Source organism: Bolinopsis microptera, chromosome 6 (assembly GCF_026151205.1).
Source record: "Bolinopsis microptera isolate Bmic1 chromosome 6, MBARI_Bmic_1.0, whole genome shotgun sequence".
Classification (NCBI taxonomy): Eukaryota; Metazoa; Ctenophora; class Tentaculata; order Lobata; family Bolinopsidae; genus Bolinopsis; species Bolinopsis microptera.
Window position 1 is genome coordinate 19429299 of NC_087077.1, and position 25326 is coordinate 19454624.

Genomic DNA, 25326 nt, shown 5'->3' on the forward strand with positions numbered 1-25326 from the left:
AAAAATATGAACTTGCGTAGTAACCATGGTAACGAGGGTTATTACACGCATGTGCACGTGCAATGATTGTTTTAACATCATTTTGATCCGCTTTGTTGATATTACGCTTAGCTGTGTTTAGTACGAACAATATTTTAATTGGCTGTATCTTCGGTTGTGTAGGATATTTTTTGACGCGATTTAAACTTACTATGTACTAAGAAAAAATACTATTAGCTTCCTCCCTGTGACCACGGGTTTTCTAGTCTTACTTATAATTCAGAGAATTATCTTTGTTTGTCGTTTATAATTATACGACCGCCCACGTGCAAATCAAACGAGAAATAAGAAGTTGCGTAGTTACCATGGTAACGAGGATTATTACACGCACGTACGTACGTGCACGTGCAATGATTGTTTTAACGTCATTTTGATAAGTTTTGTTGATATTACGCTGTGTTTAGTACGAGCAACATTTTAATTGGCTGTATCTTCGGTTCATGTTTCATGTATAGGATATTTTTTGACGCCATTTAAACTTACCAACAAAATACACTATTAGCTTCCTCCCTGTGACCACGGGTTTTCTAGTCATATAATAATTCAGATAATTATCTTTGTTTGTACAATGTCTGTACGACCGCCCACTTGCAAATTAGGTAAGAAGCAAAAGGTTGCATAGTAACCAGGGTAACGAGGGTTGTTACACGCACGCGCAAAGATTGTTAAAACGGCATTTTTATCGGCTTTTTTTGATATTACGTTGTGTTTAGTGCGAGCAACATTTTAATCGGCTGTATCTTCGGTTGAGTAGGATATATTTGACTCGATTTCAACTTACTAACAAAAAATACTATTAGCTTCCTCCCTGTGACCACGGGTTTTCTAGTATCATATAATATGATGTTTGCCTCTAGAAAGGTATAAGGTATAAGAAAGGTATAAGGCAAAATCAATCGCAAGATGGTGATTGTAGACCCGATTATTTAGTCTTTAGAGTAGGGCAGAATGGTGTAGAGCATGGGCTTTCTGCTAGTTATCACTCGCCGATGATACTTGAAACTTTGAAACGTTTGGGAAAGAGCCCGGCCAAGAAAGTATGTAAAATGTCAATAGTATAAGTTTCTTTCGATGTATTTTGGACACTGATTCCGTATTACCTGCTATAAATATATAAGGTTGCTATAAATGTATAGGATTGAAACGCTTGCCCGAGAAGTTATCGGCAAAAACTGTTTTGGTCACACGACAGGCTTGTAAAACACGAATTACGGTCAGCTTAGGGGTCATGGTTACTGGATAGGATCAGGGTTTATAAAACCGCTGCAAATTCATTTAATTCACGTGATAGCGCTCTGGCGAGTTAATTAGTAAACTTGTATTATGTAATTTCCTCAATCTTCAGTTGTTGATATTTCGTTTAAAGTTAAACATCGATTTTTCTAACAATGTAGAATGGCAGACATGCGGAATCTTCAAACGAAGTTAATATTCCTACAAATCATCTCGCTATCTCTCTGTGGTAAGCTACATGACACATGAGCTGCTATTTTACTTATCATTGATCAAAAATAGATCGATAATTTATCGTTATAGAAAATAGAAATAGTACCACTTATACCCGGTGAAATGAGATAATATAGTATTCAATATTTTTCACCAAAACCAAAAATTGGGTTGATTGGACCATCGACCGTATCTCCTTTTTCCAGACACAAAGGAAGTAGATCAATTTAAGTTACCGTTCTCAAATTTATAGAAAATGATACCGGTATCAGCATTGTAACAGTCTGTATGCTTTGATCTTCCGCAAATACAACAAGGTACGGTGTAAAGTTCTAAAATGTCGTTGTAAGAAAAATTTTCACAGAGCTGTTTTCGTCGGGAAAATTTGAATTACATGGTTCCTGCAAACCGGATAACAGGTTAAATCAAATGATTACATAATATACTGATTAAAAGTTTACCATAATGATATTTATGCGATGTATTGCATAAAAGTATACCTTAAGGTCAATAAATTTGGTTCACAATAAATTTGGTTACAAACATTTTGGTAATAGTAATACCATAATTTTAGTCACAAATTTCGCAAATTTGTATACTACCTATGGGAAAAGGAAGTAAGAGCCATACTATGACTGTTGTCACGAGTAAAGGCACGGCCTCTTGACACACTGTGCCATTTGTCATGATTTTAGGCTCAATCTCTAAACATACTATGATAATTGGGATGAAAATAGTAAAATGTCAGTGCTGTCACGTCGGCCGGGTGGTTTAGTGGTTTTAATACATTTACTTCCCACACGGACGACTGGTATGGGGTACGATTCCCAGTGGGGACCAATTCAGTCGGATGCAGTTCGGCCACCAAACCATGGTTTGATGCTTTCATTAGAACTTCTATTCGAACAAATTTTTGGCGGAAAAAATTTTAAATTTTCGAAAGTTTTTTCAAAAACTACCTTTCCCAGTGTTTCAAGAAATTCCGATCATTTTGAGCCAATGAACATTTTTATGATTTTTAGTTACTTGCTAATTAGTAATTATCCAATTATCTAATTGTCTGACATGAACATTTTTCTTACTAAAGTCGATATGATGATTACCCTCTATTAATTCGTATCCTTCTACGATGTTCACAGCTGAAGATATTTGACAAACAAGAAAGGAGGTAAAAAGTGGCAAAAGTGGCAAAAAGTGGCCTTAAGACACTTGGACAATTTTGGAAAAGTTGGCCACCCGAATGAAACTTAAAATTGAACCAAAAAACGTCATAAATCCTCTGGAATCTTCTTCTGTCAGTAGATCGAATTTTTTAGACGGATCTGTCTGTACTATAGTACTATCGTCTATCTTTGCACTCTGCACTGCAAATTTCCATATCACGCAAAATATTGACCTTATTAGGTAATCGTGACGTCGTGTTATCCATGACAGTTGGCACGAGTACTGAATAGAATGTGCCTGCAGTCACGTCAGGCACGGATATCAGCTAGGTACGGCTTTTGAAAAGCCGAGTGCCTGAGGAGTTGTCACGTATCCTTGGCACGCCCTATAAACACACTACGTACACAATATGGTCATTACATTTACATCTGACCGCACCATGACAACAGTCATGGTGACAACAGTCATAGTATGGTCCGGCCCTTAAATTCTGAGAATAAACTATGGGCGACATTCATACAATTCCTTTACAATTTTGCTAGAACACCTCTTCTTTAAATTCATGATATTCATTAATCGTTGCTCAGTAGTCATGAGTTAAACATACAATTAACAGGTTGGTTACCAGTCGAACGTAACGTGAAAATAGAGTGGGATATTGAGTCGACACCTTTAGAAATTCAAACTGATAGTGTGCTGGGGAGTGGCGATGGGGTGATAGTGTACTTCTACTCTGCTGGGGGAGAGAGTGCAGGATCAGTCTGGCTCTACTTCACCTCTACTCCAAAATACCATCTCAGCTACTGCACATCCTGGACTAACCTCCCTGTTAATCCCCCCTCTCCTAATGACAAGGTGTGGCGTATCACTCTAACCAGAACTGCAGGTGTTAGACTAGTGATACACTGTAACGAGGTAGAGGTGCTCAACATACTGCTCTCTCAATCAACGTGTAGTGACAGTGACTGGAGCACGATCTGGAACAGGGACGTGACAAAGATAATGTTCCTTTCCCTAGACACAGCATCTGATTACTACAGACCACAACCAGGTGACTAATAACAACAAGCATTGGTTTAACAAAGTAACAATAACTTTAATTTACAAATAAGCCAACTTGCTGATTCTCTCGTAAGCTCGTGATTACGTGTTTTCTGTCTAAATTTCAAGTATGCCATTTAGTTATTTAACATAAACACATATATTATAGGATATGGGATATAGGATAGTTAGTACATATTGTTATTTATAACTTAATAAAGTGGTCATCATTTTATCAATTTCTATTTTACGAATGAGATAAAATCAGATTCTTCCAGATTGCAAAATGGCTAACTATAATTTAGAAATATTGCATATTTTGTAGTAGACATCATGGAGACAAGCCATTTCCAGCTACTAAAGGTTGAAACAATTATCAATTGTAAACTGATGTTTTTACAAAATATCTTGAACATAAGCAGTATAGTAGAGGCTCTTACGGGCATTGTCTGCTCGATACGTTAGGGACCCCAGATACACCTTACTAGACGTATTTTTGACCGTAGAATCGATTGAAAGTGGTTTCAAGATGATTGGACTGATTGTTCTGGGGTAAAATCGCAAAAAACCGATTTTTGGGCCAAAAATAGGCCAAAAAACCATGTTTTTTGATATTTTGAGCAAGTTAATTTTGTTGGCATGTCGGCAAAACTTGCATAAAGATAGCTAAAAGACAGCCGCACAAGATTGTATAAAAATAAAACAAATCCCTCTATTTGTTCTGAGGTAAAAATCCAAAAAAGTGGTAAAAATTTTGACTTTTTTGCTTTAAGTTTGAATAATTTTTTGCAGTTGTATTAAATCAACCCAAAAATAGTCACATCGTGTTTGCCTAAATTTTTCCTTTCCGAGAAGTACCCACTTCATATACTTAATCGAAGTTTGAATATTGTCACTCCGCAAGCGTTTTTGCCAAATTTTCGACGCGCACTACGCGCAAAAGCATTTAGTTGTTATCAATTGGCACCCGCGCGTTCATCATAAATTTCAAACAGCTATAACTCAGCGAGATTATGTCCGTTCTAGCTCATATTTTCACACTAAATAGAAAATAATGTGATCTTATTGCTGACAAAATATGGATATAATTACTTTATTTGCCTTAGAGTAATAGACTGTCAAAGTTTAAAACGCGCATCGGTATAGCACGTGACTAATAAGGCCAAACTTATACTTCTTAACATATTATCGATCCTTAGACATCATACTATTGTGTCCAATTAGCGGTTAGGTCTCTAAACTCGTAGCAGAAAACACGTCTTTTTGCCCGTAAGAGCCTCTACTAGTAAAGTATTTTACCAAAAAAACTCAAAACTTTTTTGGTTCAATATTTATTTTGCAGAGTTTACACAATTTGTGCATCGTGCAATGGGCATTGCTTCATAATTTGTTGATGAGGCGAATTTTTAGCGTTAATCCTTATGACTGATAACAATTTGAATTAGTATTGGGCTTAGAACCAAGAAGGAAAATTTGTGGTACGAAATTACAAGAATCGTAAGAGTCTGGGTGGCAATAATTTCTTCGAAAAACTGTGGAATATGTGGATATTTAATTTTTCACATTTCTACTATAATTTAGAGAATTCCCTTTGTACACTGTACGTACGACCGCCCACGTGCAAATTAGATGAAAAATATGAGACCATCATTAAGTTGCAGTCAGAACTACTAGCCTGCAAAAATGAACAGTTGGAATCGTTGCAGACGTCAGTTAAATCGTCAGTCGGAGAGTCTGTCAAGGCTGAATTCCAATCCTTCAGCTCGGTATTACAGGCGAATTGTCCAAAATCTCAGAAGCCTGTCAGTTCTGAAATGATCAAGAAAGCTGTGAAAACTGTGGTACAGGAGGAAGACCGAAACAAAAATCTGATGATTTTTGGTTTATCGGAGCAGGACAATGAGGAGCTCAGCACCGTGGTCAGTGAAGTGTTCTCAGCAATCGGAGAGAAACCCAGAATCGAAGCTAGTAGAGTCGGAAAGCTCAAACCTGGCAAGGCTGTGAGACCAGTTAAAGTGACTGCGGCAAGTGCAACAATTGTTAATCAGATTCTCGCTAAATCGAGAAACCTGCGAGCAACGGAAAAGTTTAAAACTGTTTTTATCAGCCCAGATCGATCTCCAGAACAGAGAGCCAAGCAAAGAGAACTCGTCAGTGACACGAAAAGACTGGTAACTGAGCAGCCTGATAAGCTACACTTTATCAGAAACGGTGCTATAAAGAGTACTGATAAGACTAATAAGACTGCAGAATGAGCTTGAGTGTTTTTAATAATTGATTATTATCACAATGCTGGCAAGCATAACCGTTGCCCTTATATTCACAACATTAGTGTATTCAAGTTTTTGTTGTGTGGAGGATGTTTTTAACTCACTCTTGTGTGCCCAGTCTTGCACTGTCAGTATTTCTCGACACTTCGAGCACACAAAACTGTCAGTTTTCGCGACAATTGTCAGATTTCGTTTTCAGTTCTGTCAATTACTACTAGCTCTACTACTAGTAGTCTACTTCAGCTCACATTAAAGGGAGTTTTCGTCGTGCGTGTAGCGCCCTTCAAGTTTAACTTGGACGGATAGGATTTATAAAACTTCTGATTATAATATTTATACTATATTGTATTTTGTATTTATGTATTTTAGTAAATGGTCATTAGAACCACCGGCACCGTTCGGGCCCAAACAAAATGAATTTGCTTAGTAACTGCATGGTAACGAGGGTTATTAAGTTATTACACGCACATGCACGTGCAATGATTGTTTTAACGTCATTTTGATCGGTTTTGTTGATAATACGATTTGTTTAGTACGAGCAACATTTTGATTGGCTGTATCTTCAGTTGTGTAGGATAATTTTTGACGCAATTTAAACTTACTAACAAAAAATACTATTAGCTTTCTCCCTTTGACCACGTGTTTTCTAGTATTGTTATAAATCTAATGTTATTGTAACACATCTTAACTGCACTTAAATAGTTATATAATAACGATTTTCTTATCTTCCACTACGATTTGCCAATTTTAAATTTATTAATTCCAGAGCCGTGTGGAGAAGGAAAATATCGGAATGATGCTATGACAAGCTGTGAGACATGTGACGCTGGATTGACACCAAACTCTGATAAAACAGCCTGTGGTAAGATAACTTTGAAGCTTATTGAATTAAATATTATTGTTATGTTTTAAATTTGAATTAACTGTGCTATAGAATGAAAACCGACAATATTGGTACTCACAATAACTTCTGACCTACCTATGTGACCTATGTTGAGTTTCGTCAAGACTTGACGGGGCCATCACATCTTCTGACCACCCCATAGCGAAGTAGAGTCTCGCTCGTTTATAATTCTTAATAAGGTAGTTCAAACAAATTGCTGCTTAAAGATTTCCTAATTCTTCAGAGTCATGTCCAGCTGGAAGCTACAAGAACATTGCGATGAACCCATGTGAAGAATGTCCTGATAACACGATCAGTTCAGAAGGAGCAGCCTTGTGCACAGCTTGTGAACTTGGCCAGGAACGAAACTCAGGGAGAACAAAATGTGGTAAGAATTGTTAACAAGAACCGAGCTGAGATGATTATATCTATATTATATAGATGGGCAAAGATATGCTAAGGGTTAAGACGGGATAAGGATAAGGCGCCAGATAGGGCTTAGAATCAAGAAGGAAATTTGTGGTACAAAAAGACAAGAACCGTAAGAGTCTGGGTGGTAATAATTTTATCAAAAAACCGTGGTTGTGTGGATATTTAATTTTTCACCTATCGTTTTAAATCAATTATTTTATTGTAACACATTGCATTTATATTACATCTGAAGTGTACTTATATAATAACGATTTTCTTATCTTCCACAACGATTTGCCATTTGTAACGTTATAATTGTAGAGCCGTGTGGAGAAAAAACATATCGGAATGATGCAATGACAAGCTGTGAGACATGTGACGCTGGATTGACACCAAACTCTGACAAAACAGCCTGTGGTAAGATAACTTTAAAGCTTATTAAATTTAATATTATTGTTATGTTTTAAATTTGAATTAACTGTGCTATAGAATGAAAACCGAGGACATTAGTATTCACAATAACTTCTAAATGAGGTAGTTCAAACAAATTGCTGCTTAAAGATTTCCTAATTCTTCAGAGTCATGTCCAGCTGGAAGCTACAAGAACATTGAGATGAAGACATGTAAAAAATGTCCTGATAACACGATCAGTTCAGAAGGAGCAGCCTTGTGCACAGCTTGTGAACTTGGCCAGGAACGAAACTCAGGGAGAACTAAATGTGGTAAGAATTATTAACAAGAACCGAGCTGAGATGATTATATCTATATTATATAGATGGGCAAAGATATGCTAAGGGTTAAGACGGGATAAGGATAAGGCGCCAGATAGGGCTTAGAATCAAGAAGGAAATTTGTGGTACAAAAAGACAAGAACCGTAAGAGTCTGGGTGGTAATAATTTTATCAAAAAACCGTGGTAGTGTGGATATTTAATTTTTCACCTATTGTTTTAAATCAATTATTTTATTGTAACACATTACATTTATATTACATCTGAAGTGTACTTATATAATAACGATTTTCTTATCTTCCACAACGATTTGCCATTTGTAACGTTATAATTGTAGAGCCGTGTGGAGAAAAAACATATCGGAATGATGCAATGACAAGCTGTGAGACATGTGACGCTGGATTGACACCAAACTCTGACAAAACAGCCTGTGGTAAGATAACTTTAAAGCTTATTAAATTTAATATTATTGTTATGTTTTAAATTTGAATTAACTGTGCTATAGAATGAAAACCGAGGACATTAGTATTCACAATAACTTCTAAATGAGGTAGTTCAAACAAATTGCTGCTTAAAGATTTCCTAATTCTTCAGAGTCATGTCCAGCTGGAAGCTACAAGAACATTGAGATGAAGACATGTAAAAAATGTCCTGATAACACGATCAGTTCAGAAGGAGCAGCCTTGTGCACAGCTTGTGAACTTGGCCAGGAACGAAACTCAGGGAGAACTAAATGTGGTAAGAATTATTAACAAGAACCGAGCTGAGATGATTATATCTATATTATATAGATGGGCAAAGATATGCTAAGGGTTAAGACGGGATAAGGATAAGGCGCCAGATAGGGCTTAGAATCAAGAAGGAAATTTGTGGTACAAAAAGACAAGAACCGTAAGAGTCTGGGTGGTAATAATTTTATCAAAAAACCGTGGTAGTGTGGATATTTAATTTTTCACCTATTGTTTTAAATCAATTATTTTATTGTAACACATTACATTTATATTACATCTGAAGTGTACTTATATAATAACGATTTTCTTATCTTCCACAACGATTTGCCATTTGTAACGTTATAATTGTAGAGCCGTGTGGAGAAAAAACATATCGGAATGATGCAATGACAAGCTGTGAGACATGTGACGCTGGATTGACACCAAACTCTGACAAAACAGCCTGTGGTAAGATAACTTTAAAGCTTATTAAATTTAATATTATTGTTACGTTTTAAATTTGAATTAACTGTGCTATAGAATGAAAACCGAGGACATTAGTACTCACAATAACTTCTAAATGAGGTAGTTCAAACAAATTGCTGCTTAAAGATTTCCTAATTCTTCAGAGTCATGTCCAGCTGGAAGCTACAAGAACATTGCGGTGAATACATGTGAAGAATGTCCTGATAACACGATCAGTTCAGAAGGAGCAGCCTTGTGCACAGCTTGTGAACTTGGCCAGGAACGAAATTCAGGGAGAACAAAATGTGGTAAGAATTGTTAACAAGAACCCGAGCTGAGATGATTATATCTATATTATATAGATGGGCAAAGATAGGCTAAGGGTTAAGACGGGATAAGGATAAGACGCCAGATAGGACTTAGAATCAAGAAGGCAAAATTGTGGTACGAAAAGACAAGAACCATAAGAGTCTTGGTGGTAATAATTCTATCAAAAAACCGTGGTTGTGTGGATATTTAATTATTCACCTATTGTTTTAAATCTAATTTATTTGTAACAAATCTGAAGTGTACTTATATAATAACGATTTCCTTATCTTCCACAACGATTTACCAGTTGTAACAATATATGACGTTATTATTCCAGAGCCGTGTGGGGAAGGAACATATCGGAATGATGCTATGACAAGCTGTGAGACATGTGACGCTGGATGGAAACCAAACACTAACAAAACTGCCTGTGGTAAGATAACTTTAAATCTTATATTATTGTTATGTTTTAAATTTAATTTAACTGCGCTACAGAATGGTAAACTGTATACAGTATTTGAGACTTGGACCCCCGAGCAAAAGATAGTATAGTTATATTTGAGGTTGCTTGAAACTGAAAGGGTTCGGGTTGGGACCAGGGACAGGAAAACTAAATCGCGGAACTGCAGAAGAGAACATAAGAAATCGTCAAAACAACCCTTTATATTAATCAGTTTAATGTGATTTAATATGACATTTCGACAGTGAGCTGTACGGGACTGAAGGCTGAGTGGAGAACTGCGATCAGAACAACAACACAGTTCCCAGTAGTCCCAGGAACCGTGGTGGAAGTGAATTGTGTTGAATCCAGAGCTCTCAATAAAGGGAGCAGCGAGGTGACCTGCACCTCAGGAACGGAATTTATTTTCGATTTTAATGAACCCGAGTGTATAAATACAGGTATTGTAGAAGCGGATATGCTAAATGACCATAGCATCACTACAAAAGGATAACTAAACTCTTCATACAAACAGGGTAGTATCAGCATAACCGACAAAAGGGGGTAAAATAATGTCGTAAGGGGGAGAGTTGGTTAATGGTTATATTACTATAGAAAACTGATTTAATTTAATCTTACAGTTGATGGGCTATGACAAATAGCTCAGATGATACTGCAATCTAACTTAGATATCTAAATAGGAAAATGTATGTTTGAGTTTTCCGGGTGGAAAAGTATGACAGCAAAAACCCAATACCCATAAGTCCCCAGAAAAGTTATCGCGGTAACCTACTCTGAGATCTCAACACAACAGCATTTGACAAAGCAAAATAAAATGTAAAATCAATTTAAATTCAAAAATTTAACAAAGAATGCATTTTCATTATAACATAGTAAAACACTTTGTTTCATAAATATATTAAATTTAAACTAAAACACTTAATGCAATCGTGAGATGTACGTAGAATCTAGCTCAATGTTACAACATAAACCCTTGATAATATAGTCTAGCAAATATTAGAAACTAACCGCAAATCCGGTGATTTCCATTTCAAATGACAAAAACCAGAAGATCTTCATAAGGTCTAATGATAATCTGATCCTATCTCAAGTTATTAATTAACAACCCCAGGAACAATGACGATGATGTATAAAGTCTATACGAATGTCGACAGAATAGAGATGAACAGGAAGAAAGAGAGAGAATATCAGCTCCAATTAATCTATGAGAATTCAAGGTTAGTATAAAAAAATGTCCACTTAAAGTGTTTGTTTTTTTTCGTCATATACTGCAACACTTTTTTTCCAATTTAACTGTGACAAAATTTTACATTTTGAACATGAACCGTGTTGATTACCAGAAATTACATGTACAATACCAGAAATAATGTGTTACTCGGCAATAAAATCACCATTTCAGAATACAGATTTAACATTAAATTAAATTCAAAATCTATTCAAAGATTTAACAAAGGTTTGATGTATTGCTATAATATCATATTATAACAATTTGTTTCAGACCCTCACTCAGTAGGAACGAACCTTTCAACTGAAAAGATGTGAATCCTTTGTTGACCATTTTATGAGCTGTGAGCAGTTATAAGTACAAGAAGCGGAGGATTACTCTTTTCGTCGAAATCTTTCAAAAAACTGCTCAATTAATATCCAAAAAATTTTAACATTATTAGGCTTATTTTAATACTTCTCATACAAAGTTACAACAAAGTCTTCATGTTATGTATCCTGGGTTTGGACAGGATAATATTACCCGCTTAAAATATTTCCATCGCGTTACATAATACTCAATAAATATAATAAATTTGTAGTGTTGTAATTAGTTTTGAACTGCTGAATTTTATCCAGCCCTAATATATAACAACCTTAGAAAAGCAAACTTATTTGCCTTCGTTTTTAAACCTACTTTCAGCTTTTATCAGCAGCTAAAATTACGGTACGTACCTATACTTAATACATAGAATCTAGTTAATTGTAATAACATACACCATTGATAGCTTGGTGATATTGCAAATATTATAAACTGACTGGAAATCCGGTGCTTTCCATTTCAAATGGCAAAAGCGAGAAGATCTTTATATCGTCAATTAATGATAATTTACTCTTATTTTAAGTTATTAATAACCAACTCCAGGAACAAAGACGATGCTGTATAAAGACTATACGAATGTTCAACAGTAAGAAAGAGAGGATATCAGCTTCAACCAATTAATGAGAATTGAAGGTTAGTAAAAAATGCCCCTTTTTAAAGTGCTTTTTCGTGATAACACTTCTATTGTGCTGAATTCCTAAAATTCAATTGCTGTTTGATACACACATTGATATTATCTAACTTATTTTGAACTTGACTGTGAACAAATTTACTTTCGCATTTTGAACATGAACTGTGCTGATCACTAGAAATTACTTCTTTTGATTGGTCGGCGTCGACTGTAAGCCTTCCTTGCGGTGGCTTTCACAACGCGTCCCCATTCTCCAACTCCTGCTGCTGGAGAGAGAGACTCCCAAATTATATACCATAAATATATTATACATAGATATCGACAACAGACTCCGAGAGTCTTGAAGTGCTGTTACCACCGCCCCTGGTGCAACCCCTTACGGGTTAACGATGGGGAGACAGGGACTTCCAGGGACGGTCAGTGCCTAGAAAAACTGCAAGATGTCCTATTTGTGTTAGTGGTTAATGGGATCCTCGAAAAGATCCTCCTTTAGTAGTCTATTGGTTGCCTTTTTATAACCGTACTAATTCTAGCTGATACTATGTCTTCCCAGGTTAGAAATATATTACCGAAAATTCTTAGCCTAATGGTCATGTATCCTATACAGTGACACATGAAGTGTTCCGAGGTTTCTTCCTCTTCTGGACAGTGTTCACAACGGGGGGATGTGAAATTGTTTGCCTTGTATTGGAAGTAGGCTAGGGGGCTATGTCCTGTGAAGAGCCAGGTTAGCCATCTTTGATGATTTCCTGCAAGTCCAAGATTCCTGTATTTATATTTGGTGAGTAGGATTGTTAGTGGTATTTTCCCTTTTCGCTCAGTGCCGTGTTCCTGTATCTACGAAGATGAATTCCGTGTAAATACTCCTTTACTGCCGTCTTAATTGCTCCTTCGGATATGCTGATGAAGGGTTCAGGACCTAGAGCTATTGTGAGTGATCCTTCTCTGGCTAGTTCATCAGCTCTTTCGTTTCCTGGAATACCTGCATGTCCTGGGACCCACCTGACATTGACTGAGTGGGTTTGTCCTAGTTTGTTAAGGTAGTTAATGGTATCAAGAACTAAGATAGATGTGACCGTGTGGTGTGTGACTGCTAGGATTGCTGCCTGTGAATCTGAAAAGAATGTTATACTCCCAGGTTCTGAAATATTGATAGTTGCCCAGTGAGCTGATGTGTTGAGAGCAAACAGTTCACACTGGTATACCGTTGCATTAGTGCCTAGGTGGAAGCTTTGTCTCTGGACCTCGATTGCGTTTCTTATTACGCAGTAACCTGCACCTGAGAACTGTTCTATTTTTGAGCCGTCTGTGAAAATAGCCCAATGTGTTGCTGGGGTGATTCCGACCTGCTGTGTTGCTTTAGACCGCTCCTGTATTATTGTTTTAAACTTTCGATCCAAAACTGTGGTAGTTTCGATAATGTCCGTAATTTTACATTTCATCGCTGGTAAGGTTGACATAGCTTTGTCCAGATTGTATGCATGGGACTTACAGTTTCCTGTTCTGCTAAACTGGTAGTTAGAATTCCAATTACCGTTAATTTTGAGTCTCCGAGCTGAAAGTATGGCCAGTTCCTTGAGTTTTAGATCAATGGGTTTGATTCCTGCCATGATTTCCAAGTTTTCTAGTGGTGTACTTTTGAGTCCTCTTGATATCATGATACTAGCGTGTCTCTGAATTGCCTGCATCTTGGTCTTTAGGTATTGGGCTTCGTCTATTCTATGCTGCCATGCGAATGCAGCGTAACCTAGAGAAGGGAGAATAATTTGGTTATATATCCATCTCGTCCCTGTAGGTGTAATACCCCACGTTTTGCCAACTGCTCTGTTGCATGCCTGAAGATGTTGTACCGCTTTGTTACATTTCACCTGTATATGCTTCCCCCATGATAGTTTGCTGTCAATGGTTACTCCTAGATAGACTGTATCAGTTACCTGAGGAACCTGATTATTACCTACCATTAGTGGGTTAGTAAGCATATTATCCCTTTTATTTGTAAAAAGGATTGCCTTAGATTTTAACGCACTAAGTTTGAGACCTTTACTGGCACACGACCTGTTGATGTTAGTGAGATGCCGTTGAGAAATTTCCTGAACCGTAGTTTTACAAATTCCGCTGATTAGTATTACCAGGTCGTCCGCAAAAGCTTGGACAAAACTAGTGTGTATTCCTAGTGAGCTGAGGAAAGTGTCCAGCGTTATGTTCCATAGAAGTGGGGACAGAACTCCTCCTTGTGGACTTCCTTTAGTTGCTTTCTTTGTGGTATCGTGACCACAGTATGTGACTGTGATCATCCTGTTACTTACCATGTAGTAGATCCAGTTTGTGATTGTTTCCGGAATCCCTGCTTGTAACAGTGCATCTTTGATTGCCTGAAAACTAATTGCATCAAATGCCTGTTCGATATCAAGAAAGATTCCAAGAGCATAATCACTAGAAATTACATGTACAATACCAGAAATAATGTGTCACTCGGCAATAAAATCACCATTTCAGAATACAGATTACAGCAACGAGCTTCATGGCATAGATAAGTGATGAATACCCTGAAAAAATACACATAACTCCATCACTGTGAGACATATTTGTGTTTATAAACATTTATAAACATTATTCAATGTTAAATACATATTATTTATAAATATGTATTTAACATTAAACAAAATTCAAAATCTATTCAAAGATTTAACAAAGGTTTGATGTATTGCTATTATATCATATTATAACAATTTATTTCAGACCCTTACTCAGTAGGAACGAACCTTTCAACTGACAAAACAAAATGTGAAACCTTTGTAAACCTTGTTAGGCAGCTGCGAATAGTAAGTACAAGAAGTGAAAAATATTCTTCTCGGTTAAATTTTTCTACAAACTGTTCAATAATTATTATTTCATGAAATGTGATCATTTCTACTTTTACGTTCCGAACACGAAATGTTGTGTTTACCAAAAACTACATAATAACAAATTTTTGTCACTCGACCATTTCAGAATCCAGGAACGAGCCTCATGAGTCATGATATTGAAATGAAGATCACGAGAAAAGACACAGACCTCCGCCACTGTGAGATACTGCTGTAACCAGACATTTAAAGCTATCTTAATGAACAATTTGACTAGTAATAGTATCAACCTACCACTGAGGATGGTAAACATTGTACATGTACCGAACAGTAGAACCGGTGTCCCTTTTAACATTTTAAGAAATGCAACCGATGGATAATCGGAACCGGATTAATCATTTTAAACGTTTTCATAAATCTGCATGTATTGCTATTATATCATATTATAACAATTTATTTCAGACCCTTACTCAGTAGGAACGAACCTTTCAACTGACAAAACAAAATGTGAAACCTTTGTAAACCTTGTTAGGCAGCTGCGAATAATAAGTACAAGAAGTGAAAAATATTCTTCTCGGTTAAATTTTTCTACAAACTGTTCAATAATTATTATTTCATGAAATGTGATCATTTCTACTTTTACGTTCCGAACACGAAATGTGGTGTTTACCAAAAACTACATAATAACAAATTTTTGTCACTCGACCATTTCAGAATCCAGGAACGAGCCTCATGATATTGAAATGAAGATCACGAGAAAAGACACAGACCTCCGCCACTGTGAGATACTGCTGTAACCAGACATTTAAAGCTATCTTAATGAACAATTTGACTAGTATCAACCTACCACTGAGGATGGTAAACATTGTACATGTACCGAACAGTAGAACCGGTGTCCCTTTTAACATTTTAAGAAATGCAACCGATGGATAAATGGAACCGGATTAATCATTTTAAACGTTTTCATAAATCTGCATGTATTGCTATTATATCATATTATAACAATTTATTTCAGACCCTTACTCAGTAGGAACGAACCTTTCAACTGACAAAACAAAATGTGAAACCTTTGTAAACCTTGTTAGGCAGCTGCGAATAGTAAGTACAAGAAGTGAAAAATATTCTTCTCGGTTAAATTTTTCTACAAACTGTTCAATAATTATTATTTCATGAAATGTGATCATTTCTACTTTTACGTTCCGAACACGAAATGTTGTGTTTACCAAAAACTACATAATAACAAATTTTTGTCACTCGACCATTTCAGAATCCAGGAACGAGCCTCATGATATTGAAATGAAGATCACGAGAAAAGACACAGACCTCCGCCACTGTGAGATACTGCTGTAACCAGACATTTAAAGCTATCTTAATGAACAATTTGACTAGTAATAGTATCAACCTACCACTGAGGATGGTAAACATTGTACATGTACCGAACAGTAGAACCGGTGTCCCTTTTAACATTTTAAGAAATGCAACCGATTGATAAATGGAACCGGATTAATCATTTTAAACGTTTTCATAAATCTGCATTTATTGCTACTATATCATATTATAACAATTTATTTCAGACCCTTACTCAGTAGGAACGAACCTTTCAACTGACAAAACAAAATGTGAAACCTTTGTAAACCTTGTTAGGCAGCTGCGAATAGTAAGTACAAGAAGTGAAAAATATTCTTCTCGGTTAAATTTTTCTACAAACTGTTCAATAATTATTATTTCATGAAATGTGATCATTTCTACTTTTACGTTCCGAACACGAAATGTGGTGTTTACCAAAAACTACATAATAACAAATTTTTGTCACTCGACCATTTCAGAATCCAGGAACGAGCCTCATGATATTGAAATGAAGATCACGAGAAAAGACACAGACCTCCGCCACTGTGAGATACTGCTGTAACCAGACATTTAAAGCTATCTTAATGAACAATTTGACTAGTATCAACCTACCACTGAGGATGGTAAACATTGTACATGTACCGAACAGTAGAACCGGTGTCCCTTTTAACATTTTAAGAAATGCAACCGATTGATAAATGGAACCGGATTAATCATTTTAAACGTTTTCATAAATTTGCATGTATTGCTATTATATCAATAGTTAACCAGGCTTGCCGATTTCACTGCCACAATTACAAGGTAGAGAATACCGAGTAAACCGCTATGTGACCAATGTACTAAAACAAAATTCATAATCTTCTTGTGGATATAATCATATTAGCTTAGGCACGCAATTTCATGATCATAAAGTCTGAATACGACTATAACTCATCATCCCTTCTTGACCGCTTACCATTTTATTTAAAAACTTTAATAGATATTAACCATGTAAATCCGCACCTCACGCTATTTATTTCGAAACACGCAACATGTCGTATGACTTCTCTCTCAGTCAAAGACCAACATAACATCCCCCCTAATACTTATGGTATAACATTTACAGCGAATCTTCCAGGGTTATGCAGCTCATATATATTTTATTTCAGACCCTTACTCAGTAGGAACGAACCTTTCAACTGACAAAACAAAATGTGAAAGTTTTTGTAAACCTTGTTAGCAGCTGCGAATAGTAAGTACAAGAAGTGAAAATATTCTTCTCGGTTAAATTTTTCTACAAACTGTTCAATAATTATTATTTCATGAAATGTGATCATTTCTACTTTTACGTTCCGAACACGAAATGTTGGTGTTTACCAAAAACTACATAATAACAAATTTTTGTCACTCGACCATTTCAGAATCCAGGAACGAGCCTCATGATATTGAAATGAAGATCACGAGAAAAGACACAGACCTCCGCCACTGTGAGATACTGCTGTAACCAGACATTTAAAGCTATCTTAATGAACAATTTGACTAGTATCAACCTACCACTGAGGATGGTAAACATTGTACATGTACCGAACAGTAGAACCGGTGTCCCTTTTAACATTTTAAGAAATGCAACTGATTGATAAATGGAATCGGATTAATCATTTTAAACGTTTTCATAAATCTGCATGTATTGCTATTATATCATATTATAACAATTTATTTCAGACCCTTACTCAGTAGAAACGAACCTTTCAACTGACAGAACAAAATGTGAAACCTTTGTAAACCTTGTTAGGCAGCTGCGAATAGTAAGTACAAGAAGTGAAAAATATTCTTCTCGGTTAAATTTTTTACAAACTGTTCAATAATTATTATTTCATGAAATGTGATCATTTCTACTTTTACGTTCCGAACACGAAATGTGGTGTTTACCAAAAACTACATAATAACAAATTTTTGTCACTCGACCATTTCAGAATCCAGGAACGGGCCTCATGATATTGAAATGAAGATCACAAGAAAAGACACAGACCTCCGCCACTGTGAGATACTGCTGTAACCAGACATTTCAAGCTATCTTAATGGACAATTTCACTAGTATCAACCTACCACTGAAGATGGTAGACATTGTACACGTACCGAACAGTAGAACCGGTGTCCCTTTTAACATTTTAAGAAATGCAACCGATTGATAAATGGAACCGGATTAATCATTTTAAACGTTTTCATAAATTTGCATGTATTGCTATTATATCAGACTAGTGTAACCCGGCCTTCGGCCGGGATTTCACTGCCACAATTAAAAAGGGTAGGAGTAATTACCCGCTGAGTCAAAACCCGCACTAGGTGACCCAATAGTATCTTAAACAATAATCTCATAATCAGTTCTTTCTTGTGGATAATTAAGTCATAATTAGCCATTATGCACCACATTTCATGATCATAAGGTCTGAATACCGACTATAACACCTCATCACTCCCTTCTTGAACCGCTTTCCATTTTTATTTAAATCTTTATAGAAATTAACCCTTGTTAACTCCGCACCACACCCGCCTATTATATTTGAAAACACGCATAACATTGTCGTATGAACTCTCTCTCTCTACAGTCCAAACAGACCCCAAACACTAACAGTCCCCCCTCCCCTAATAAACTTATGGTATAACATTACAGCGAATCTTCCTGGGCTTATGCAGCTACATATACAGTAATGAGAGAGAGAGAGAGAGAGAGAGAGAGAGAGAGAGAGAGAGCGAGCCCCGTAACTCTTGCCGTTCTGCTCAAGCCATTTTATGTAACATTTGTGGTACAAAACCATCAATTAAACCACTTACCACCTGCCGATTTTTAAAAAAATTACCATTTGACTTCCTCATAGTTTTGTCGGCACTATACCGAAAAAACCGGCCCCGTAACTCTTACCGTTTTTTTTATTAAGCCGCTCGGAAATTGCACACAGACGAACAGACGAACAGAAAAAACACATTCTGATATTATTAAGGTGATTATAACAATTCATTTCAGACCCTTACTCAGGAGGAACGAACCTTTCAACTGACAAAACAAAATGTGAACCCTTTGTAAACCTTGTTAGGCAGCTGTGAATAGTAAGTACAAGAACTAAGAAGTGAAAAATATTCTTCTCGGTTAAATTTTTCTACAAACTGTTCAATAATTATTATTTCATGAAATGTGATCATTTCTACTTTTACGTTCCGAACACGAAATGTGGTGTTTACCAAAAACTACATAATAACAAATTTTTTTCACTCGACCATTTCAGAATCCAGGAACGAGCCTCATGATATTGAAATGAAGATCACGAGAAAAGACACAGACCTCCGCCACTGTGAGATACTGCTGTAACCAGACATTTTAAGCTATCTTAATGAACAATTTGACTAGTAATAGTATCAGCCTACCACTGAAGATGGTAAACATTGTACACCGTACCGAACAGTAGAACCGGTGTCCCTTTTAACATTTTAAGAAATGTAACCGATTGATAAATGAAATCGGATTTTTTTGAGAAATTAAATCATTTTGAACGTTTTTATAAATCGGCATTCACCGAGAAATTTAGAGATTTATTTTGAAATTTAAAAAATAAATGTTGTGTGAAGTGTGATTATTTTTTTAAAAGGTGTATATTATTACTTACCATTTTTAACTGATGTTTTTAAAAATAAGAAATTTCAATAAATTTTACTTTACAATTTACATTACTTTTTTACTGACGTATTTCTCCATAAATTAAGTACAATAGCGTGAGTAGCTTTTGTCAAGAGTGATCTTAAACGGTTCCCCGTTCAACTTAATACTTAATCAAGGAATTTATAGACATATTTCATACGTATCAAATTGGATATGCTTTCGGCGAAGATATAACCTGTGCCTAATATTGATATGGCACTACACAAGGGCAAGTTCGTGTCATGTCACAGACATAATCAGTGCTCTCTTGTTAGTATTCAGTATCCAAAGGCAAGTCACTCGCACCTGTTACCTGTAGGTCAACTCTTGGCTTACCTGGGGACCTCAGGCTATTATGTTCATAAACATGTAGAACAGAATAGAGATTCGGCGGAATGACAGGCCCAGTAACTCTTGGCAACCTCACATTAAGACCATAGCAAATGCAGGGCTCGGCAAACCCAGCAAACCTTACTGGCTGGGCGTTTTACTATAGAGGTGATTGCGTCTTTCTTCACAGCGAGCTCATGCTCGCGCCCGTGCTTAAGTTTGTTGCTCGCGTGATGCATTCCAGCCTCACGTGACACAATTCAGTCAATCAGAGGACTAGAATCTGCAAAGTTAAAGATGCGAACTTTTATTAGGCCCAAAATAAGACTTTTTGGGATAACTCAAAATCTACAATGTCTCTAATTTTCCTCCTGGGGAGGAAACGTTATTTTTACAAGGAACATTTCGCAAAAAACCGGAAGTTTCTATCTATTTTACTTTTGGAGAAAACCTTACCAGCTCCAGCCGGTAAGGTTTCCTGGGAAAAGCTGCCTTGGTTTTCAGTTTCTTTCAGATGAGATCAATCTGGTCATAATCAATAATGTCACACTTTCCAAGTCGATGGTTTGGTCCCTGTAACCACGTTTTAAAGAAGGTGTGGTCCCTGTATCCCCGTTTTAAAGAAGGTGTGGTCCCTGTAACTATGGGTGACGTGACTAATCAATTGCCGTATCTCAATTCCGTCTTTGCACAGAACAGTTTTTTGTTTCAATTTCGCGCTAGAGAAGCTAAACATGGAAACCCTCAGCCTCTGGGCTTGTCAGAGTATGCACAGTTATTAATCAGAGTTTACTTATAATATAACTCTATAATATAACTCTATAATATAACTCTATAATATAACTCTATAATATAACTCTATAATATAACTCTGATAATATAAAAGATAGTAAAGTTATGACACTTCAGCTTGTTATAAACACACTGTCCTGAGTTATTGATAATTATAATCTAGCGTCTGCTCCGCAACTTTGTGATACTAACGTTTGTGATACTTCAAGAAAGTGAGTAGCTTTTGTGATGCTAAATCTGCAACACAGATGTGCTTATTTTCTTTCAGGATTCAACACATTTTTAATGAAATTGAGATCTTCTTACCTGTACAAATGACAGTGATGGTTCATAAACAGATTTCTACGGCAAGCATCCCAACACTCCAGCTTGAAATTATAAAGCCACTGTCCTGATAATTATAATCTCAATAATCTCGCTACTTTGTACGAACGTCATCCATATTGTATGATGAAACGAATGGTTTTCTCTTTTTATTGTTTCAGGATAGCTTAATTAGCCGTTGGCCGATCTATTTTTAGATAAATCCACTATAGAATTTTCCAGAACCTAGAGTCCTAGAGTGTTTAATTTTCTTTAGCCCTCAGAATGTTGATCCAATAGGTATAATGTGTATCATGGAAACTTTCGATTGGATAATTTAATTAACTCGTTGATTGCTAATTATTTCTGGATGCAAAATTGAAGCACTTACAGTTACAGAATCAAAATATCAGCTGCGTCGGACGATCTTTGATACATCGATTTAATCATAAAAACTGGACGTAGAATTTGATAAGTCTGCAAGCATGACCATACTCTAACATTTCAAGTAGTAGAGGCTACAAAATGCTCAGAGCTAGCTGTCTAATTATTTTGACGGACAAACTGCTGACATATTTTGTAGCTTATCATGTCAGTATCTCCGTGTTGGTTGTTTCCGCGCAAACATGGTAAGCTTATTTTGGTTACTTTGCAGGTGTCTCAACTTCTCAATAATGCCATTTCATACCGCTTGTTGACCATTGTTAATGATCAGGCCCGGCGCGCGCTACTTCTTCGAGAAGAAAGCGGCGCGCGCTACTTCGAAGAAATTTAGACGAGTAACATCCGTCAAACCGCTTGTTGCAGAACACCCAACCCTGGTATCTCTGGTTACAACAACAATATCCCTGGTAAGGGTCTGCCCACACTACGCCTCTATTCCCCGAAGGTCTGCCCACACTACGCCATATGTGGCGTGGGTCAAACTCAAACTAAAAAAAACCGGATTCACACAACGAGGCGCGTAGTGTGTTTAAAGCTCCCGCCAGTTGGCGTGGAAACTCTCGGGGAATAGAGGCACGGATTTTTTAAATCCGTGCGTCTATTCCCCGTCTGAATTATAGTTTTCTCCGCATAAAGTTTCCATGCGTCATACTGAACTACTTTAACCAAGAGGCAGACAGCATATGATATCATAAATTAGAATAGAGATATTGCAAGATCATGAGATTGATCTTAAGTGGACCTCAAATTATTTGTTTTAAAGTAGTGTTGAAGAAATTAAAACTACTAATAAAACTACTGATTTTAGAGGATCATATCTGAGTGCTTTCCGGTGAAAATTAGAAACGGAGTTGTAATTTTAAGTCTAGACAATCACGTTAATTTTCTTAGACTCTGAAGATGAACTTATTAAAAAATATATGCAGACATTTGATGGGATTCATAAGCGTGGAAATGGAATAGTTATTTTATAATTTAAAATAGAGCAGTTCAAATGTGGAATTTGGAATTCCACTACGAGATAGTGGAATTCCACTTTTTCGAGTTTCGTACCGGGCTTCCTGGATACTGCCATAATCTTTTTAAGATAGTATTATCAATTATTTCCTTTTTCTTTTTGGAATCCATTGGATTAATGGCGACAGCACGACAAAACCTAAAAGGTTTGGTATTTTCACCATTTGGTATTTTCGCCGTCAGTAGATATTAGTACAATTAGCAATTAGTATTCATCGAAGGGGGAGGGCGGAAAATAGTTGGTATATGGTCATTTCGATTGGGAAAATCGCAACTTTTTAATGGAATCAAATTCAGCGAAATAATTGAAAACGTTTGTTTAATGTTGGTGTTTATTGTTTGCTATTCAGCTATTTTCTTACCCCATTAAACCTACAAGTACTAACCGATAATGGGGCTACCCTAAAAAACAAAGCACTGCGAGACTTAAATAGAATAAACCTGATTCCCGAGAGTAGCTAAAAGCATTTGAACCCATTACCAACAATACGATAGAAATTTGATTGTATTTTCAAATCAAGATTAATTAAAGTTTATTTAAAATCTGCAGTTGATAGACCCCCCCCCCACATTATTGTTGTTTTCAAATAGTTTCTGTTGTCCGGTCTATAGTAATACTGGTTGCCATAGTAATACTGGTTGCCATAGTAATACTAGTTGCCATAGTAATACTGGTTGCCACTTTAGCACAGACATACCTTGTCAGGGCATCAGGGTATCAAGCTCTAATATAAGATACCCAACAACAGTTCCAATAACAACAATTTTAACGCGTCACAATTGCTTCTGATGGATTGGTTACGATTGATTTTTAACCAAATGAAACTTCTCCTCTCTTAGAATGATTTCATAGATAACTTAGGCACATTATGCTTCGTCCTCCGATCGTTTAAATCATTATTCTTTTCGAATCCGTCACGCCCAGAAATAACAGACCATAACTTTAATATATTTCTTAGTAATAGCCCATTTGTTCGTGCGGTAGAGCAACTTGCCAGAAATATGCCATCGGCTAAATAACCGAACGCTAAGATCACGGCACTCAATTTCTCATTTCGTTTGTTCTTTTTTCATCCCAGATCAAAGATGAAAACATTAAAACGTATACTCGCAGTTAGATCATCCTTTAAGTATATTCCAGTGATCCTACATCCTGATCCCTGATGGTGAGTCCTGAGTGGTCTTACAACACAGCTACCTTGCTCAGCCACCTTGTTAACAATATTTAACTATTTTAAGCGTACAGATTTTTACTCCAGTAGCAGGGAGGTGTTGAGTGTGCACTTCGATGTATAGAGTTTTTTGCTATTGAATCGGGTTAAATAGGTCATTAGTAACTCAAATCACCGAGGGGGGAATTTTGTGTCGCTAGTCCCAACCCTGTGGAGCCACGCCCATATTTCATATCAGGTGCGTATATGGGAAATATGTATCTCAGCTTCTGAAGGTCTTAAATTTGAGTTTAAAATGACCGCAATACACATGTTTATATTAGTACTATGAAGGTCATGAAAGCCCAAAATGCTTATTTTTGGAAAAAATTCAGAAAAACCGATTTTCACTTGAGCGTGAGTAAAAAAATCTACTCTAGAAATTTAGTGAAAATCGAGTAAGCAGTTCAGTGTCTACAAGATTTCTAAACACAGGGTCCTCTGTTAGGTCATTCTGAATTAGAATTGATAAAGTAAGCAAATTCTATAAGTAGTTTCAACCCTGTGGAGCCACGCCCATATTTCATATCAGGTGCGTATATGGGAAATATGTATCTCAGCTTCTGAAGGTCTTAGAGACTCAAACTTGAGTTTAAAATGTCCGCAATGACCATGTTTATATTAGTACTATGAAGGTCATGAAAGCCCAAAATGCTTATTTTTGGAAAAAATTCAGAAAAACTGATTTTCACAAGCAAAAAATCTACTCTAGAAGTTAAGGTATGCAAATTCTATTAGTAGTTTTAACCCTAGGGTGCAAAACTCCTAAATTACCCCCAGGCGCAAATATATGACTTTTCTATCTCGGCTTCTGAACGTTGTAGGGGCCTCTCTTTGAGCTCAAACTAACTACAATGGCCACATTTATATACCGACTATAAAGCACAAAGCAACTTAGGGTCTATACAGCTTAGTTTTTAGAAATTCATTAAAAACTTTTTTAACCTTCATGCATCATCTCTAGTCTCTACCCAGCTACCACCAGTGCGTTATGATTTTAGATCTTTCTAGCAACCTCTGATATGAATGCTACCTCTTCCTCTATCCAGCTACTATACCACAAATTCCAGCTGTTTTCACCTACTTCGGCTAGTTATCTCTTTAGCTACCACCAAGGTTCCTCCAACTTCTGCTATTTCTAGCAATCTTAGCTTAGGTTAGTGGACTACTTCTTGCCCTATCTAGCAACCATCAGAAAAATGTCCTCTTCCTTAATGAGCTGGAAA

At 36.4% G+C, this 25326-nt stretch overlaps 1 protein-coding gene and 2 long non-coding RNA genes across 6 annotated transcripts; all 3 read left to right on the top strand.

Moving 5' to 3' along the window:
• Positions 1-1370: 1370 nt before the first annotated feature.
• Positions 1371-8735, top strand: LOC134817481 (proprotein convertase subtilisin/kexin type 5-like). Its single transcript, XM_063826622.1, has 8 exons — positions 1371-1501; positions 3266-3700; positions 6727-6822; positions 7088-7231; positions 7576-7671; positions 7833-7976; positions 8321-8416; positions 8578-8735. Exons 1-8 carry the CDS (start codon positions 1435-1437, stop codon positions 8733-8735), a joined length of 1236 nt encoding a protein of 411 aa, XP_063682692.1. The 5' UTR covers positions 1371-1434.
• Positions 8736-12025: 3290 nt separating this feature from the next.
• Positions 12026-15066, top strand: LOC134816479 (uncharacterized). The gene is made up of 3 exons (XR_010160408.1): positions 12026-12145; positions 14640-14717; positions 14883-15066. It is a non-coding gene; the product is annotated as an uncharacterized LOC134816479 (long non-coding RNA).
• Positions 15067-15498: 432 nt separating this feature from the next.
• Positions 15499-17529, top strand: LOC134817264 (uncharacterized). 4 transcript variants are annotated; one of them, XR_010160499.1, is made up of 4 exons: positions 15499-15766; positions 16002-16319; positions 16561-16878; positions 17482-17529. It is a non-coding gene; the product is annotated as an uncharacterized LOC134817264 (long non-coding RNA). The 4 variants fall into 4 exon arrangements; XR_010160501.1 differs by lacking the exon at positions 15499-15766 and having other exon boundaries at positions 15913-16319; positions 16561-16643; positions 16813-16878; XR_010160500.1 differs by lacking the exon at positions 15499-15766 and having other exon boundaries at positions 15913-16084; positions 16254-16319.
• Positions 17530-25326: the final 7797 nt, after the last annotated feature.

Coding starts and splice junctions, on each gene's coding strand:
- LOC134817481 (XM_063826622.1), top strand. CDS start 1,435: ATGGCAGACATGCGGAATCTTCAAACGAAGTTAATATTCCTACAAATC. Junction 6,823..7,087: donor CTCTGATAAAACAGCCTGTG/GTAAGATAACTT, acceptor CTAATTCTTCAG/AGTCATGTCCAGCTGGAAGC. Junction 8,417..8,577: donor CTCTGACAAAACAGCCTGTG/GTAAGATAACTT, acceptor CTAATTCTTCAG/AGTCATGTCCAGCTGGAAGC.